This window comes from Aulostomus chinensis, chromosome 11 (genome assembly GCF_037954235.1).
Source record: "Aulostomus chinensis isolate RoL2024-O1b breed Wild chromosome 11, RoL_Achi_v1.0, whole genome shotgun sequence".
NCBI lineage: Eukaryota > Metazoa > Chordata > Actinopteri > Syngnathiformes > Aulostomidae > Aulostomus > Aulostomus chinensis.
Genome location: NC_141330.1, coordinates 8,100,157 through 8,120,415, shown reverse-complemented (window position 1 = coordinate 8,120,415; position 20,259 = coordinate 8,100,157). Strand labels below are relative to the sequence as shown.

The 20,259-nt window shown below is 42.2% G+C and overlaps 1 protein-coding gene across 1 annotated transcript in view; it reads right to left on the bottom strand.

The window, feature by feature from the left end:
• bcam (basal cell adhesion molecule (Lutheran blood group)) overlaps positions 1-20,259 on the bottom strand; it is a 49,526-nt gene that overhangs the window by 6,655 nt on the left and 22,612 nt on the right. Inside the window, exons 2-13 of the mRNA XM_086218070.1 lie at positions 10,033-10,160; positions 9,727-9,943; positions 7,847-7,920; positions 7,663-7,759; positions 7,375-7,557; positions 6,010-6,131; positions 5,740-5,881; positions 5,093-5,208; positions 3,384-3,525; positions 2,187-2,311; positions 1,328-1,469; positions 360-383 (exon numbers count right to left, since the gene is read on the bottom strand). Coding sequence (XP_086074196.1) covers positions 360-383; positions 1,328-1,469; positions 2,187-2,311; positions 3,384-3,525; positions 5,093-5,208; positions 5,740-5,881; positions 6,010-6,131; positions 7,375-7,557; positions 7,663-7,759; positions 7,847-7,920; positions 9,727-9,943; positions 10,033-10,160 — 1,512 coding nt within the window. The remainder of the gene's footprint in view (positions 1-359; positions 384-1,327; positions 1,470-2,186; positions 2,312-3,383; positions 3,526-5,092; positions 5,209-5,739; positions 5,882-6,009; positions 6,132-7,374; positions 7,558-7,662; positions 7,760-7,846; positions 7,921-9,726; positions 9,944-10,032; positions 10,161-20,259) is intronic.

Genomic DNA, 20,259 nt, shown 5'->3' with positions numbered 1-20,259 from the left:
GACAGACATTATACAAAGGTGACAAGAGAAGAAGAATAACAATATACAATATCCACAGTGTTTGGTAGCAAGAGGGAAAATATACAAGATAACAGTGCAGAGGAGGGAAGTGAACGTGTGTGTGTGTGTGTGTGTGTGTGCGTGCGTATGTCGGTGTGTGTGTGTGTGTGTGTGTGTGTGTGTGCGTGCGTATGTCGGTGTGTGTGTGTGTGTGTTTGTGTTTGTTTGGGTGTGTGTGATGAAGGGGTTGGGACAGGTGGAGACGGGTGAAGGGGGATTTCTAAATTACAGGGTTTGTACAACAAAGAGTCCTGAGAGAAGGAGGGAGAGGAGGAGGAGGAGGAGGGAGAAGGCTCTACCTCTGTTGGCGGAGTTGTCAATTGCTGTAAGAGAGAACAGAAAGAGGAGCAGGTTCAGGTTACAGGTTGTGATAAACGAGCAAGACATCAGGATTGATGTTCAACAGCTCTGTCATTGCTGAATACGTCACCTTCTGTCTTAGGCTGCATTCACACCAAATCAGATGCAGCAGTGGTTGTGTTGCAGTGAGGCCATGTCGCTACATGGACCAATTTCGTGACTTGGTGTAAACTGTGAACTCCCCCCGGCCACCCTCCCAATCCAGAAAGAGGATCAAAAGTAGATTCATAATTCTTACTACATCAGCATCAGATTATATGCGGATTTACATCTTTGTAAAGCTCTTAATACCCTTGGTTGTTCAGGAAACAGCTGAACGCTAAATTGCTACGGGGTAAACTGTACCTGAGGTCTTCCAGTCTGATCTCCTACTTGTGTGATTGGATGCCAAACCAGTTGAGTTCTTCTAAAGTTGAGGTGCTGTGCAAAAACACTATCCCCAGAAACTGCGTCTTCACCGCAGCGGCTAACGTGGTCTGAATGCAGCCTTAGTCAGCACAAGCACAATTTGAATTTCTTATCTAATTAAAACTGTATGGATAAAATATCACAAAGAAGAAAAAAAGTCAACTATGTAAACAGGAAGTCATAATATAGTACATAGCATTAGCGGCAGATACAAATCTTTTACAGTTTCAGGGGGAGATAAATTATTAGTCAAGATGTTGACTAATTTTTATATTTCTTTTACAATTCAGTTATATCAAGCTAACATTTTGCCTGTAAATATTTACAGTTTTTGAGAAGTAAAATCTTTTTTTTCCGAAGAAAATCAAACATTTAATTCTTTCAACCAGACAAAGAGGATTCATTTCACTGCACACTTCTATAACTTATCACCAAAATCTTTTACTGAAGAAAACAGGAGGTGTATGAGGGTTAGCATCATCGCGGCCTTGACACTGACCTCTTTTGAGAGATACTGGGAAGGACTTGCTATCTTTTCCGTGCTCGTTGAAGACCTCGCAGGTCACGCCGTCCTTCATGATCTCAGGCGTGGATTTCAGGATCACTGTGCTCACTACTTTGTTACCTTCCACTGACACCGACTGGAGGTGGCAAGTGGTGAAGGGAAGAGAGATGGAGGAAGGATAAAGCAAATGCATATCATCATCATATCATCTCTGAATTTGCTGCATACTTTTGCTTTTTGTAGTATTTTGTTGTCATTAATTGTCCCAATAAGTCTTGTGTTACAACCGTTTTGGCTTTTATCTTCAAATCAAGTAGCTCTGTCGTCTTTGATCGTACATACGTCATCCTTTCCTTTTGAAATTTTACATTTTTAAGAGGAGCTTTTATTGTATTTCACTATTTATTTGATGAAATCCTTCAATGATGAAGAAACATTACATCGCAAAATCTTTTTAAAGTTGACTTACAATGGATTTTCATTACAACTTTACAACATCCTTTTCAAATTTTAACATAACCTTTGAATTCCCATGGCCTTGCAAACTGGTCTTATTCATCCTTTTTCTACTGTGTTAAAATACCACGGAACATCCATCATGAAGAAGAGCTTCATGATGGAGAAAGTGTGACAGAAAAGCATGCGTCACACTTCAATCATGCCAATTGTGATGGCTCACTTTTTCTTTTTTTTTTGTTGAGAAAAACGACTTCAACTTTTGTTTACTTGTTCAATCGCCTCCTGGAAAGTGGAAATGCTTTCATGGAAAATGCAGAATTGGAGAGAATCAATTGCCAGATGTTTTTTTGTGTTGACATGTTTTGATCTCTGCACTGTTTTGGTATTTCTGTACCTGCTCTCCTGAGGGCTTCCATGTGAACTGAGGGGCGGGGAAGCCATAGGCAGAGCACCTCAGTGTCACCATGTCTCCTTCCTTCCCAACCTCTCCTGCAGCAGGAGTCTCGATCATTGGCTTCCCTTGAAAGGAAGCAACATAATAATATCAAACCTGTGCGCGCACACACACACACACACACGCACCCACCCACACACAAACACACGCACACACACACACACACACACCTGGCTCCATCTCATTTGGGAAGTAATCAACAGGGTGTGAGCAACACAATCACTCAGGTGCTTCAACCAACTGTAGAACATCCGATCTCCAGGTTGAACAATACTGAGAACACCCTAACAACTCTCACCAGTTGTTATCCTGTGTTTATACAAGAGGTGGGTGGAGGAGTTGGGCCCTGACATCAGATACGTATATTTAGCAGAAGATACACACAACCGTACAAAGGACGTGACCGTGTACGTGGATATGCACTTTGTAAAATCAAGCTCAGAAAGTTCCATCTTCAAGACAGAGATTTGGATTAATTGGCAGCTTTGCGTTAAAAGCAAAATCATCTATCTACCAGCTCCCATTAGCTAAAGTGATTTTAAAAAGTTAGGGTTTACATGTGGGCAGATGAAACATACACAATCTGTCAACTAAAAATATCACAAGGCTCAGAGACTGAAAAAAATGAACCAGGGAGGCGTGTGTACATGCTGGAAAACTGCTAGGGAGTGTCTAAGGCAACGGACTCAGCTGATCTAGAATAATGCTGCCAGGATTAAAAAAGCCTCAGCACTTCTCAAATAGGATTACCATTTTCTCACCGAGTTAATGTCCAAATTCTCTTGCTTGTCCTTAAATCACTTCACAGTTACAGTTAAGATACTTATCACAGCTCCTGATGCTCACAGACCATGTGGACCTCTCAGGCTGACCTTTCCTAGAATTACAGCGAAACATGCTGATGCTGCTCACATGCAGAACTAATTGTCAGAAGAGGAAAAAGCTAAAAAAAAAAAAAACCTAACCATTGCCGCATGCTTGACTCTATGGTTCCTTTTTGAATTTCTTTTTCCTGTGTACTCTCTGGCCTTTGGGTATGAAATGTGCTTTATGAATTAACTTTTCCAGACAAAGCTCTATTTTTTTTCAGAGATCATATGTGTTACTTCTATGTATACTTTGGCATGAGTGTGTTACCTTTAACGGTGAGGTTGACGCCAGCCTGGGCAGTCAGTCCTGGCACTGATGGCACTGCTGCAACGCACATGTACTCTCCAGCTTTATCATAGGAGGCGTCTTGTATTGAGAGAGTGCCATCCTGAGAGAGCACCTCAGAGCCCTGCAGGAACAAAAGCATTGAGAAATAAATCAGCTGGACTAATACTATTAGCTCCCTCTTCTTTCTTTTTATTCCCGTGGTGAATATGAGAGTAGAATAACATGGTGAATAACTAGTGTGAAGGCAAACTGTTACGCTGGGAAAGTAAAAAAAAGAACCTTCACACACACACACACACACACACACACACACACACTGTTCCAAACACAGAGATAACCGATCAAAGCCGGTCCTCCATGATGAACTTGTCTCTTGCAATTCTTCCCATAGCAATCATTCTTTCTAGCAAACACATTTTCTACCCAGAAAAACACACACCCGGGAGACACAACAATAGATACAAAGGCTTGACAACAGGCCCAGCATCAGAGAACACTCTGTACATAACAAGTTAAAAAAACAGAGTTGAATATTAAAAGACAACAAAAAAAAAAACAACAAAAAGCCCCACTGATTAGTGGTTTTACACTGTCAGAATGAGGCAGTTGAGACCGTTTACACTGATGTGAAATCAGTGTAAACACGTTTGCTGCTTTGGCATGTTTGCTGAGGGATTTGACATGATGTGTGGATTTGTTTTGTTTCACTCCAGAAAAGAGACAATTGAAGTCAGCCTGCTGCAGACAGACTCAGCCATGTTTTGATCATCCATTACGATAGGCGGATATTTTCAGTCTGTCATGTCTACCGTTTTATTCACACAAACGTCTAAAATGTTTTAATTTCCATGCAATAAAGTTACCATAATAATGCACTGTACGTAATCTAGACAGATTGGATGTCCTCTACACAGGCTTATCTCAAAAACCCTCCAAATTCTGACATTCATAGAATTATATTTATGATGCCACAGTAATGCTGTTTTTTCTTTAACTCATTCACATAGTGGAAGCACAGTTTGCTCTCCAGTTGTTAGCATGGATGCAACACAGTATAGCCACTGTAGCAGAGCCACCACTGGCCTCAAAGAGGCCCAGAGGCACCAGTTTTGCAAGGCAACTGCAAACAAAGACAGTCTTATGTCAGGGTTTTAAACATCATAGATGGTGACCCTCCTTCTAGACAAAGCGTGGAATAAGGAGCCTATCATACTGTTCTTTACATTACTTTTGTTAGGATCATTATTTTGGTTTTCAACCTCATAGGCCACCAACTTTTTAGCCAAACTAGCCTTACACTTTCATAACACCGTGCCTAATACATGAAAATGGCCTGTCCTGACCCGTTTATTAGTTTTTGACTCTTGGAAAGTAGAAAAAAAGATTATAGGTTGATGTACTTGATGTCCATTTCCATTCATAGTTCCTCCTCTGAATCCGTTGGGGCCCCTCTGGAGAGCCTCGCCTCAGGCTTTCAAAACCTCTATATCATTGTAGAAAATGTTTTCTTATCTATTAAGACCAGATGTATTAACAAATGCGTCAAAGCTAAATCTGAATCCCAAAAGTTCAAGTAGGGATTCCCAAGAGTTTGACATCCCAGCTGTTAAGATGTCGACTGATTGGTTTGCAGCTAATCTGGGACTGCTCTGCAAGAATTGTACAGAGAGATGAGTTGTGCAGCGAACCTTTTTCCAGTGAACTGTATGCTGAGCAGAGGCCTTGGTCTTACACTGCCACTCCACCTTGTCTCCAAGCATGACAACTTGAGGTTCGATCGGGGTCACGCTCACCGGGTCAATGTCTGACAAGGAGAGGGGAGAGGAGAGAGGAGAGAGGAGAGAGAGAGAGAGAGAGAGAGAGAGAGAGAGAGAGAGAGAAGATGAAAAGACAGTCCAGAAAAGATGGTAAATGAAACCTGAAAAAGTGCCACTTACTATCAAAAGCTTTCTGATCACTTTAACAAGCATGTAATAGGGCTTTTTAGCTGGCCACACTGAGCAGACTACATTGTAAGTACAAGACGGATGCTTTTGCTCTGAAGTTAAGCTCATTTTGTGGCCTGAGCTAAGCCTTTTCCATGCTATTTCTGGGCTATTTCCCATTAATGTGGGTGATAAGATCAAATTAGAGAGTGAGGTTGGGATAACATTAAAGTAACAGATGAACTGTGAAAAATTGAATTGGATATCGTTCAGCTCAAAGAATTCCAGGAAAGCTCTTTCCATTTTTACCCTTTTAATTCTGTAATTTCTTGATGAAAAGAAAAGGCTTTCTGCAGGAATGGAACTGCCAATAAACATGAAATGAATTCTCCCCGGGAGTGCTTACTCACAGTGGACACTGAGGGTGATCTTTCCACTCAGATCTGCTTCCAGGTTATCAAAATCTGTGGCTGTGCATGTGTACACTGCAGCATCTGTGCGCTTCACAGATTTCAGTACCAGGAGACCACCTTGACCATTGATGGGTTTGTCCTGGAGATGCGAGGACAGCAATTTTTAAAGAGATTAAAAAATTGAGGACTGGAGAGAAAGAGAGAGAGAGAGAGACAGAGACAGACAGACAGACAGACAGAGAGTCTAGGGATGAGATTCACACATACATCTTTTTTGAAGTCAAACTCAGGCTGAGGGTTTCCATCCGTCTCACACTTCATAGTGACAGTATCGCCCTCTTTGACGGCTTCGGAGTTGACTAGGGCAAAGGTCGCAGTCTCTGAGGGATCTGGATGGACAAGAACAGACATGGAACAGGTGAAAATTCCTCCTTTGGATACATTTACACTGTTATACTGCATATCATCAATCAGAGATGACTAATGCATTCCAGAGAAGATGATTTACTTTCCCAGTACCTCCTGCTTTCTTGACCCATACATCCTCATACTTCTGTATGAGAAATATATTGGTTAGCGGCAGTGCTCACATGTTTGAGTAAAATTACAAGAGGCAAAAAACATAAACACAAGGGGCTTTGTAAATGAAAAATTAAAATATTCAAAAAACTCTGGAATCGTCACAATCGCAGCACTACACAGCACTACAACATATTTCCTTCATCAAAGACACAATGTGTAATTTCTGCAGCCAAGGGTCTCACTATTGAAACAATAGCAATAGAATTAGTTTGATGGTGTCATAAAGTAGTGCGGTATCATGGGAGTTGTCTTTATTGTTAAACCACACAACAAACAAACATCACTAAATCTGATGACATTAGAATCGTCTCGGTTGGAAAAACTGATCTATCAGAGCAGCATCATGTTAATACATTCTCATGAACACAAGTAGACTTAGTCCACCAGTACCAAACATCTACTGCATCCACTTGTTAGATCACTCATCTCCTGTTCAAATTCCTGTCGGGAACATAAATATTTGCAGACCTTTTAATGTGAGAATTTAAAGTTGTTTTTTTTACATAAAATATCAAAAATGCAAAAATCTTTCAAATCAGTCACTGAAAGTAAGCTGCACTGTCACTGTCTTTTCACATTCTTTGACTTATTAGTTCAGCCCTCAGTTTGCTTGGTCTTGATCATGTCCAACTGCAGTAGCAGGAGACGTTCGCCCTGTTAACTAACGCTTCCGCCATCAAAATTTTTGACTCAAAACACAAATTTGCCGCATACTGATTCCCCCAGAATTCCTTTTCGCACAGATTGATTTTGTAAGTGATACCATCAACCCGGACTCGCAGCTTATGTGTTAAAATGCAGTTGCTACGCGCTTGGTGCTCACTCAAAGACATTAGTTGTTAGCCTCCTCAATAAACATCCTGTACTCTTTTGTTTGGAAAATTCCAAACTAGATTCCATTTCCCGAAAGCAGCACAACAAGCCACAGGGCGTTTTGTGTCAATCAATATTTGAATCAGATGATGAGACATTGCAGACGGATCAGTGTGCCATCGAAACACTGCAGTTTGTAGTAGTATTGTAGACATCTGCTCCCCTCTCCTCACTCACAGTTCAGGTTGATGGTGATGGTGTTCGACTTCTTCTCTTTGATCTGATCTCCCGGCATGCTGTACTCCACGGTGCACTGGAACACAGAGTCCTTGTCTGCCTTGGTGGGTTGCATGTACAAAATGCTCTTGATGGTGAAGAGACCCGAGGCCTCCTTCACTACCGAGGGAATCATGTAGGTCTCTGACGACAAGGAGGAGGGACGAGGAGGACGGGCATTAATCAAACTGATGGAATGTGTAATATGTGAGATGTGTTCGATGTAACATTGAATAAGGGGGCACATACTCTCTTTCCTGTCCTTGACCTCAGGTAAGGGCTGGTCATCTTTGAACCAGATGATCCTGGGCTGGGGATGTCCGTTCATGGTCTCGCAGGTACCGATCTGATACACAAGAGCAAATACAATAATGATGAAAAACGTCTGTCTTCAGTGCTCGTGCACAATTTGGAAATACGCATCCAAACACACCTCTGAACTCGTGGTCTCCCCCACAGAGATGGCCTGGCTTGACGGTCTGGTGAGGTCTGGCTTCTCTGGAGCAACTGAGACAGACAAATTAGAAGAAGATATGTATTGTTACATCTTCATGATTCAGTGGAAACTTTAACCCCGAGACACATAACTTTCATTTCCTGTCACCATGCCCGCAGACCTTGTTAATGAAGTTGAGCGGTAAATACCCTACTTCAGTGTGACCTGATTCACATGAGCCGATAAGGGTGAAAGCACAAGAAAACACTCCCCCGTCTCGCTCTCGCACTCTGGCTCACACAGCCACAGGTGTGAGCCAGTCCCTGTTCCTCTGTTTCTTTCCTCATCTCACTTGTTCACATTCAAGGTCATCTTATCACTGCCAGCTGTTGGCTACTTGAAAAAAAAAAATAAACAATCGAAAGGGATTCTTCTTTGTCCGACTGCCAAAAAAGTACAAAAAACCACATTTGTGTCTGGTAACGCTGCATCATTCTGTTCACTCTTTCTCCTTGCATCTTAAATGCAACTCCAGTAATTGCTTCGCCTTAATTGAGAAATTAAAATGGACACAGATTTTAGGAAAGCAAGGAAATCAGAGCAATATTGCCCCCCCCCCCTCAAAAAAAGAAACAAACATGATTCTCCACACCACATTGTGTTACAGTTGCATGAAATGTGTTAGACATGTTAAACGTGTTCAAATGACAAGGCAGTACCACAGAAAGAATGCATGTCAATTTGGATCTTTCACCAATAACCTCGTTCTATAATATCACACGTTGGGCGGCACTCTGTGGTGAGAGACTGATGACTGAACTTTTTTAAGCTGAAAAACAACATTATACGAAGAGTTTGAGTTTTGTTTGTTGTTGTTTATTTTCATTCTGCTGCCGTGTGCTTTTGCTGTTGTTTACTGTCGGCCTCTCTGGAGAGTGAATCCAAGCTGCTTCAGCTCAAACCTCAGGAGACCTCTAACTCTTTTAAATAGAAGTCCCGACAGCCATCTGCATCGTCAACAGTGGTCAAATATGCACAAAGAGTAATTGCTGCTTTATCAGAATTGCTCTTATCTAACCGTGGTGAGCACTAAGCGCAACCAAATAGCTCCTCATTGAAATGTTAACAAACACTGCGCTCTTTAAAAATAACTAGCCTGTTCACATTTACTAGCTTTTCTCATGAGATTGATGTAGACTTCATTCCCTCAGAGTAAATAAAAATGTTAATAGGTGAGCTTTTATTGTCTAGTCTTAGCTAAAGAAACAAACTGATGTATCAGTGGAATCCAAAATGCAAATGAGTCCAGTTCATTTTGGTAAGGCCGTTAAATGCTTAAAAGCAGGATTGATGTGTGTGTGTATGTGTGTGTGTGTGCGCGTAGCTGTGGGAGGTGCAAGGACATGGAGGGTCAACTCTCGGTGATAAATCTGAACTGTTATTAAGGTGAGATATATGAGACATGACAGGTGGGATTGAACTATTCATCAATTGTGTCAAGAGTGATTAGATTTTGGTTAATTGACCTCTGGGGAACTTATCTAAAGAAATTGGTAACCTCAGGCGTTGGAGCAGCCTTCTCTGATCACTGCACATGATGAGAAATATTAGCCCAAGTCTAAGCTTCCTGACACATATACATGATTGTGACAAACGACTATATTAAATGTTCATAAAATAATACATTTACATGTAGCATGTGTAAGATGCTATCAGCAAAATGTATTAAGTGATATTAAGCTTTAAAGTATCCATGAGCAGCTCTGATTAAAGTCATAAACCTTGAGGAGCAATGACAGGAACCAGCCAAGTCATGAATTCCATACATCAACAACTGAGGGGGGTTTGAAAAGGTCAAAGGTTACTGTCGGACTCACAGAAGACTTTGAGCATCGTGGCGCCTTCTTCTACACCCGCAGATCCGGCGGTAACCACGCAGACGAAGACCAGCTCATCGGAGGGTTGAACAGACGTGATGGTCAAGGCGAAGTCCTTTCCGATCGACACCCGGCCAGTCAGAGGGGTGTTCCCGTCAGTTTTTCCCTCACCACCCTCTGGGCGTAAAGCAACACGTGTTCTGGTTCCTTGATCATCCTGAATAGGAGGAATTCCAAATAAGGTGAAAATATGAGATAAAGTTAAAGAACCAAATTACTAACATGCTTATCAAGAGAAATACTTACAATGTACCATTCCACAAAAGTGTTGCTTTGTGATGGCGAGACGTTATACGTGCAGGGCAGTTTGGCAGTCTCGTCTTTTAACACCTCCACTTGAGGAGCGACGTTCACGGTCACAGCAGCACTGCAGACTGTAGGGGGAAAAAAGGAAGGGCGCAAGGGATTAATTTGACACTAAAACACATCTAGCTGTTTATATCACCATGGAAAACTGCTAGCAATAAATATGAGTAATTTACCACTTAAAATGTCTACCAAAATGAGCTCTGATTACTTAAAAAATATACTAAATAAACAAAACAATCAAATCTAAGTGACAGTATGAATTCCCATAGTATAGCATGACACTTAATGACTGGGTTTTATAAATTGGACAAGTTTAGTTCCGTACATTGGTTCTCAGTGATGAACAGGAGGAAGTGAGGAGACAGAAAGCCGATAATAAAACCCCAATGACTACAACTTGTCTCTTTGTTGTACGACTGAAAGCCTGTGTGTTTGTTTCGTACCCTCAAGGCTTCCGACTGTTCAAACACTGAGTTAGGAGAACCAGGGCCAGCCGTGTGGCATCCATGAGGGAATTTATCAGCACTTGAACACGCCTTTTCCTGCAGGGCCTTGGGTCCTTCACACTCATCACTCTACATTTTCTACACCACAGGCAACTAGAAGCCTGGGTCTGGGATCCTTTTGCTTTTAATCATAGCGCATTTTTTTGCTGTAGACATGTGTGCATACTGTTGAGTATATTCATGCCTGCCACACACACCCACACACTCGATGCAGTGCGGACACACAGCTGTAAGGCCCCAGCGATGACAAACGGACACAGGCGGTGATGCCAGAGGGTTATCGCACGGACCACACATGCACTGACACATAGGCTTACACGGCGCCTCAGCAATGATGTTGAGTACTATAAATCCATCAAGAGCAAAGGTTATATAGAATTCCAACACATAAAAGGACAACGCCACTACTGACTCAGTTGTGCATCTTCTAATCACTTCTAAAGCAACAATAGTTTATTTGTTAGCTAAAGGTTTGTTTTAAAACTATTGAACATATGAAACGCTGATGCAGGAGGAATATTTCAAGTTTTGACAGGGTCTTTTTTCTCCACTAGAGGTTTTTTTTTTGCATTTTCTGTAAATCCTCCAACAGCTGTTCTCCACAAGAAGTGATTTACAAACTTTTCAAAGTGACCTCCCAAGCTTAAAGAAGTAGTCCCTTAAAATAACAGTAACAACAGTTATGAAGAGAAGCTCTGAGGTCCTGGTGATTTGTCTTACACTATCAGTGTTCATTCAACAGCGGCATTAGAACACTGTGTCCCATATCTCTGACAAGAATTTGAAGCTAAAGGCCTCGACGGACCTGAACTGGTTTCTGTGGGAATAAAGAACACTACACGTCTCTGTACACAAGACGTTGGTGCACAAGCAGATTGCATTACAGAAATGAGAGGCAGGAAAAGAGGGAGGAGGGGGGAGGAACTGCATTTCTGCTGATGAACTCACAGCAGCACATACGTACAGTGTCATAAATCGCACAGTACAGTAAGACAGGAAGGCAGTACAGCAGGCCAATATAAGTCAAACAATAAAATCACAGACGAGTTTGACTTCACCCTTCGTGATGTAATCACAGTACAAAGCCTCAGCTTTGGGGTGGAATGAAGGTGTGGATCTGACCGAGACACGCAGTGCATTTACCTGCAGTTACAAAGTTTAATTAAACCATTTAATTGGAATACTGTTGTTGTCACAGGATACAAAACCAGGGAATCCATTTATCGATGGAAGTTTGCCCGCCTCTGTTTGCATTCAGAAAGTTTGCAGGCGCCAAGTGTCGTCCCTGTCGATCAGTGGACTTAAACTGAAGGACGGTTTAAGAAAAATAGACAACTTCACACTGCTGAACATTTCACCACCTCTGTCCAGACAAAATCTTTGTGTCCGACCTGGCGCCTGTCATGATGATGTCTCCCTTGACTCGGACAGGAGCAGGAGGCCTTGGCCAATCTGGGGCTGATTGATGCCTATAAATGTCTGAGGAGATCGATCCCCAACTGCATTACCTAGGAACGTTAGTCTGACTTTAAAAAAACAACTCAGCACAGGCACAATAACCAACCAGATAACACAATAAATGAACTTTTTCCTAAGGTCGAGGAAAAGTACTGACAGGCACAAGGTAGCCACAAACCAAAGCGTACTCTATTTCGTTATCTATTTTACTCCGAATGTGACAGTAAAAGCATTTATGGCGACTTGATACTATCCACTGAGACCATAAACTCATTAAGAAAATGTTTACTGGGTGAGTAAATCAAGTGGCAAGCAGGATCATTTACACCACTGAAGGGTTTGGGTTTTTTTTTTGGCAACCAGTACATTCTCCCCCGCTGGACATTAGGAGAGAATCCACACCAGCAGGCTTCCAGCCATCTCATTAAGGAATGAAGCAATATTTACAGTAAGACACTGTCAATTCACATAAAACCCACATCTGGAAAATGTGAATATCATGTAAATAATGGATGGGAATCTACAGTAAACAAATACTCCTAAAAACACCTTAATACTGCACAAGTGAAAGCAAGACATCCATAGTCAAATTAATATTCAAGACATAGATTTTGCTAATGAACAACCCAGAAATATATTCTGTAAAACATGAATGAATTATGTCGTCAATTTCTGAACTACAAAATCTAGGTTTAAATAATTGATGTGTTGTGCGAAAACTGCCAAGACGTCTGGGGATCCTGGTTGTTTGACGGGCTACTTTTAATAACAGGGCAGGGAAAATGCAGAAGGGGAAGATGAAAGAGTGTTTGCTCAAAATGTCTTAAGAGAGATGAGAGGAGCCGGCAGGGGCCACCTTGTTATCACTGTACTGTGAGGAAGAGAAGGAGGGAAGGAAGGAGGGACGGTAAAATGAAGGTGCTGTCAAAAATACACACTACAGTTGCTTAGTGCATGGAGGAGGAATTCCACCGGGGTCAGATGTCACAATTCACTATGACCCACAAAGCACACAGGGGTCAAGGGTTGGTTGAGCGTTGACGCTTGATGAAATGATCTTATGTCTCTGCCGTTTTATTCCACCGCTTCCTCTTAATTTACACTTCCCACGCCTCTAATTTAATCTGGCGCTTTAGTTTCTTGATGTTCTTATTCTTTCTTCTCTCTCTTCATCATCATCTCTCCCCCTAAATATTTTCTACCGTCGGCTCCGTGGCTAGCCTCAAGAGTACCCACATTAGTTTTACAAACTAAGTCTCATGTTCCAAGTTTGTGAGAGGGGATGCTACCCAAATGAAAAATCCTCAATTCTTTCAACGCCAACACAAACAGCCAGCCAGACAAGCTAACATCCAAGAATGTGTGAGCAAACGAAGCGCTGCGCTTTAAGGCAGCACTCAGGATTTAAGAGTTCTGTTGAGTGGTGCATGGGAAAATTACACACTCACACACACATACTGAATTAAATCAAGTGACTTACTGCCAGATGTACAGAGAGGCCACGTCTCAACGCAGTTAGTTAATTCTTCTTTTATTTTTTTAATGTCAAACACTGACTCTAGCTATGACCATTTTATAACGTCACATTCTAACCGCAATGCGGCGGAGTTCAATTAGAAATGTAACAACTGCAACTCTTGAACAAGGTCTTGGTCACGCCAGCAAAAACAAACCACACGGAAGCGGACACCAGACCAGAGTTCGAACAAATCGTCGACATGAATCGACGGTAAATGAGAGAAGTTGGAAGTACTTAAATGAACACACTTTATGTGAAAGATCGTCTTTATGTCTTTAAAGGTAACAGTCATATAATTGTGATTAAAATTATGTAGTCTGAAAACAAAGAGCCAAAACTTTATTTGGGAAGTTAAAAACTCAAGTCACGTCAAGTACAGCCGACATTATTTCCCGGTGAACAAATTTTATCTGGCTTCAAAATTGAAACTGTACAAGTCACACATAATTGATGACATTTACTTCCTGGGGTGGGAACAAAGAAAAAGCTGAGTGTTATTCTTTGTACCATATGTCGTGCACATTGTTCAGTCTCCTACACAAATTTGCCGGCATAATGGAAGATAATTAAAACTGCTGAACCTTCACTTTTACAATCTCGATCTTTCATGGGGTGAATAGACAGACGATAAATCAAGACTGTCGCTGTGTTAAAGCCACGCTCGGAATAATCTGCTGAGGATTTTTGAATGGTTTTAAGTCCTTGTATGACCATGTGACATGTTTTTGTGTGGTCAGTAGGTGGATCACGCATAAGCAGGGAGTCAGTTTGAAGCAAAGGTAGTGCTGTAAATGGGTTTTAAAGAGGTTCCCTCTCCATCTCTTTCTCGCACACATCTGTTGGTGTCATTCAGAATATGTTTAGTTGTGGGGTGATCAATCAGGGCCGCTGTACTCTGTTTTACACACCAGGCAGCTGGACAGACAGAGCAGGGCAATTAAAGCATAATTAGGGAGTCCTCCATCCAATCTGAGCCTAGAGCATTGTGTGTGTGTGTGTGTGTGTGTGTGTGTGTGTGTGTGTGTGTGTGTGTGTGTGTGTGTGAGAGAGAGAGAGAGAGAGAGAGAGAGAGAGAGAGAGAGAGAGAGAGAGAGAGAGAGAGAGATTCAAGCCGTTATCTTTCACTCTGTGCGTGCGTGCGTGCGTGTTTGTGTGTGTGTCTGAGAGAAAGAAAGGGAAGGGTGGGGGGACTAGCTACATGGGGGTCTCGTTAGCTGACGCAGGCAAGATAATCGGATTTAGTCAAAGAGAGGGAAAGTGTATGTGAGGTGGTGTGTGAAAGACAGATGGGAATGAGACGGTCAGACTGTGACCTGGACGGACGCGCGCGCACACACACACACACACACACACACACTTACAGTTTATCTATAATGCATGGGATATTTATGAGCACACCAAAAAGCTAGGGTTAAGTACAGTGGGTGTAAAAAAAAAATAAAATAAAAAAAAGATTCCAGGCAAAGCAGAGTGGAGACCCAGAGAGCTGTGTCAGTCCCCTGTCTACTGAAAACTTAATGTGAAACCATCTTCAATACCCCCACTTTCTGTCTACTTTTGCTTTTTTTCCCTTTAACTCGCCCTCCATCATGGCTCCTTCTCTCTCTCTCTCTCATACACACAAAAACACGTGCCCCATCATTAAAAGAAGAACCAGCTGGATCCTCTCTCCTGTCCTCTTTTACCTCTCTTGTCCTCCCCCCCACACCTACTGTCGTATTCTGGACATCAAACCAGGAGCCTCTTATTCTTTCTCTCTCCCTGACTCCTCTTTTCATCCCCCGTTCTCAAAGAGCATTCTTTAATACCCAGTGCACAAACTCAGCTGTCTGTGTGTGTGAATGAAAGAGTGAGAAAAGGAGAAAGAATTAGAATGCATGATAGTAGAAGACAGGCTCAAAGAAAAGTGAGGAGGGGGGCAAAGAGAAAAGAAAAGTTTCAGCATGAGCCCACCATGAACTTGCTCGTCTCCTCGCTAACCCAAACAGCATTTGGCTGATGAATGTTCTTCATTCAAGTCTACTGTATCCACCCGGATGATGGTGGTAGGGGTGCAGCAGAGGTGCGCGAGATGGAGGCAGCACGCGCCACAGAAATAGAGCTTATAGATCTGCACCAGTGGCGTCAATGAGCCCAGAATAAAGCTAATGGTGGACAAAAGATGGGAAGCAGGATATGGATGAGGGTATCTGTAGGTGTGTACCTCTATGTATTTGTGTGTTTGTGTGTGTGTGTGTGTGTGTGTGTGTGTGTGGTCCAAAACAACCTTGGCTACTAACAGGATTAATGTGTTTGACTGTTGGCAAAGCAAACAGAGTTGTGCTGCAGAAGAAACCACCTCAATGTCACGAGGACGGATTCACCGACAGCATGAGGTCATTAAAAAGGAAATGTGATGTTGCAGCAGCTCTTTATAGTTCCGCTGATGTTTGAGAGTATATTTAGAGCATTATTTGTATCTTCTTATAATATAGCGCTGCTGACATCTCAAGTTGTTTTCAAATACATGTATAGGCTCCACCGCTCTTCAAAAACCACATATCAGGGCAACAGTGTCTACAAATACAACATATAGGAACCAAAAGCGCTGTGATTGGTCAGCCTGTGTTTGCAGTGCCAGAGTAGTTCGTTGACAGTCAAGTCAGCCACAGAAAGTGCAGAAATATTCAAATGTTGTCATTCATCACCTCCACAGAATTCTCTAGTTGCCATGATTTCTGCTCGCCAGCAAAACGGAGTATGAAAGAATGTAAACATAGTTACATTTGGGTACACAAAAAAAAAAGAAAAACATTTATCTCGTAGAGCCTCACAGGAACCATCAGTCAGAGGGTAAGTGAGTACAGCAGGGTGTGGCAGGATGCCCTCAGCTCCCTCACGCTGATAAGACAGAATAATGGTCTGTTAATGTTCCAGACTGGAATTGACTCCAAAAATCTGATTTACGGGCCCTTCGCATTCACCCTGCATTCATATTACTCTGATTACCCAGCAAGATGGGAAGTGTTTGTACTCCTCAGGATTGTTCGGCGAGTTTAACTTTGCCAAACAAACTTTATCCATCTTTGAAAATAACCCTGGAGGATTCACAATAAATCAGAACTCAAAACAGAAAAAAAAGGATCTTCTGTAAGAGCAAGCCAATCTGATGAGTTACCTCTAGTATTTCACACTGGAAGTATAATTAATTTGTTATTCTACATACTCGGATAAAACTTCGCACAAACACACTTCACAAATTTCCCTTTGAATGTTAAAAAGAAGTTTATTTTTAAAACACAGAATTCAAAAAAAGAAAAGTTCAAACGGGATGTTTGGCTGATCAACCAACCAGCGTGAGCAGCAGGAAGTGGCAGCGGTTTCCTTCTCATGTTTAACTTTCCAAAATGACTGCTGAAAGCAACGCATCTGCAAACGTAAATAAAAAGAAGCATCAGTGTTGCATTTGTGGACCATTTTCTCCTATAGGAGAGAAGAGTATTTGTTTGTAGGTTACCCAAAGTGCATCCATGCAAGATGTATTATAAAGTGCTATGTTGTATCAGATTAATGTTAGTTTCAGATGGGAAAAAGTGGTTAAAATCACTGTAGGCTGTTCACAGTTGTGAATATTACTTTGACACAGAGCACCACTTTTGCACTGTAGAGATATATGTCTGCATGTGGGTGGGTGTGTAGTAGGAACCAGGCGGGATCAGACCGCCAGGGTCAGGGTGGGTCCATGTAAGGCCTGCAGTCCATCAACGCCTGACGGATGAGACAAGAACAGGTGCAGCTGCAGGACCAGCAGCTGTTGCAAAACATGCGCACACGCACGCACGCGCACGCACACACTCACACTAACAATGAATGCCACATAGACTGTGAAAGACAGGCACAGCGAGACACTACAGAGTGGTGGTGGAGGTTTTCCACTGGGATGAATAAAAACGTAGACACACTGTGTAAGTAGAGAGACGGACACAGAGAGCGCATACCCATTGCCTGTCGCCATTAGACTATAGAGTCATGAATCCTAGATATGGCTGTTTTTTTTTGTCAACACAGACTCACATTTAATAGAATCACAGTTTATGTATGAATAGACTCCCAGAGAAAGATGGTCAAATGTCAAAGAGGATGAGAACAAAATATGGAAAATCCAGGAAAGGGTGTGGAAAGTGAGGATGATATAAAAGGCTAAATGTGCTTTCATTTTATTTTAATTTGCAGCTTGATGTTCATACATTCTATAACACCTTTAGAGCAAAAGCTATGAAGAAACCTACACCACCTTAGCCCCTTCCCATGACATTATGAGCCACTGCGAACATCGCCAGCAGTCGAACAGATATTAAAACTATGCACATGTCAAGATACGGTGAGCAACACAAGCCCCACTGATTCAATACAGCAATTCAAAATGGCACAAATAATCTTAATGGAGTCTTTCATTACCTTTGAGCAGATGCATATGCTGCGTATTTGCTGATTCTAACTGCATGCCTCTGTGCTAGTCTTGATCCAGTCATACTTTTGTGCAAGTCTGGTTGGAGTAGCTAAACCAAATAACCAATTTCTTATTCAAGGGGATCTTTTTCTTGAAAAGAAGATTTTAGTCATTTTCGAGGAAGAACCGTGAGTTTTCAACTGAACAGTCATTCAGATTCAGTCTATTCAATCTCTTCTTCCTTCACGGGCCTGTCAGGACATTCAGCAGTCACTGCTGCAGGTCACAGCCAGAAATCTTTTGTGCTTCCAAGATTTTATCTGCACCTTTAACTGGAGTCACACACAGTAAAATCTTTGCAGCCTGTCTTTCATTTCTTACTCTCACATTTGATGTCTTTCCTGTGTATTTTATGAGGGTTTGATATCCAAATAAATCTGGCAGAGGGGGAGTGGGGGTGGGTGGAGGGGTGGTTCTTGATTAAAGGTGTGATAGACTGATCCCGGATGTGGAGATGCCACATACTGAGCTCTTGTACTTCAATTACAGGATGTGAGGGGGCTTGTCTACCACTTTGTCTGGGCTTGTACTGCAGAACCACCTGAGTTGAGGTAAAAAGATCACACCTGAAACACTGTTGCAACACGTACGTACGCGCGCACGCGCACACACACACACACACACACACACACACACACACACACACACACACACACACACAAACAAACGTACACTCAGGTTGCAGCTGGTTGTAGAGGTCATCAGCAGAGGAGAATGTTTTACCACTTTGTTATTTACTGACACTTAAGCCTGCAGTACTGCTCGTTGTGCAGAGGGAGGCAAGAAGCCTGTAAACTCCTTCTGTTCTGTCCTCTCCAAACTTTTTAGCATCATTTGTCTCCTCTCGCCTGTAGTGTTTTGATTCTTGGATCAACTTTCCTGCAATCTGTTTTTTTTCTTTTGCGTATACTGTATGTGAGGCTAGTTCTCACCTAAGTTGATTTGATTAGCATTTCAAACACATTTGCCTTCATTTGGATGCACAAGTTGATCTTAATAAGGAAAAAAACAAAAAGGAAGGAGAGCCAGACGACAAAGTCAAAAGAAAAGGACAAGGACAGAAGTTTAGAAGAGGTCTGACGTTCACAGGAACTCGATGTTGACGTAATGCAGCTGAGTCAAACATAAGGCTATTAGCAATTAGCCTGGGTACGCATCAGTCTTCTCCACAGCCATAAACCCCAACAATATTAACATCTGTGTATTCTACTCAATGCAATAAAATGCAGACCCCCAAGTCATAGCAGTTCAATGACTTGGCAAATGATGTCTGCCAGCCAAAGCTCTGTGTGTGTGTGTGTGTGTGTGTGTGTGTGTGTGCGCGTGCGTGCGTGTTTGTGTGTGACAGTTGCGCTAGACGGGGAGATTGCAGGGCCATCACTGTGGGTGCAGTTGCAACAGATAAATCACAGCTTTACTGGTGTGTGTGTGTGTTGTGTCATCACATAGCAGTTTAGGGGCTAAAGCCAAACAGTGTGAAGTGGGCTACAAGGTCGGCCTCTCTTTTGTCGAGCGGGAGATTCCCCCCAGTCAGTCCAGTTGTCCTGGCAACAGGGTGACAAGTCAACCCCACTCAAACAGTTTAGAGAGCTGTGTGGTCGGTGAGTGTGTTTGTGTGTAAGGGTGTGTTGTTTATCCTCTTCAAGCATGAGCTGGCGAGGAAAACCAGGACAAGGATATATGATGAGAACAAAGAGTGGTGGACGCAAAAAAAAAATGAAAGCAGAACAGACAGAGAAGGCACGAGCAGAATATTAATCCACACCGCTGACATTGCAGTCTTGCCTTACGTTCTGCAGGAAGTGGAAAAAAATAAAACAAAGCAGAGATATTTCATAAAGAGATAATAAATAGAGCAATGAATACACCAGTCTTGTGAGTTTTAGTGCCGTGTAAGTGCTTCTACAAAAGTAGCTTTGATATATGCTCTCAATGATAAACCAAAGGATTCTCTGAATGTCCCCATTAGAGTAAAATTGAACTCATCTCTCACACTGAATATCGACGCCATTTATAAAGCTAATATCTATTAGTGGACACAATCTGGTGTCATTAAATGTGACTCCATTAAACGTGTGTTAGCACAGTGATAGCCAGCGTCTTCTCCTATTATAGTATCACATGTAGGTCCAAATACTGTGGTGGTAATATGAACAAAAAAAGGCATGCAAAACCAGATATGAAGCAGAATC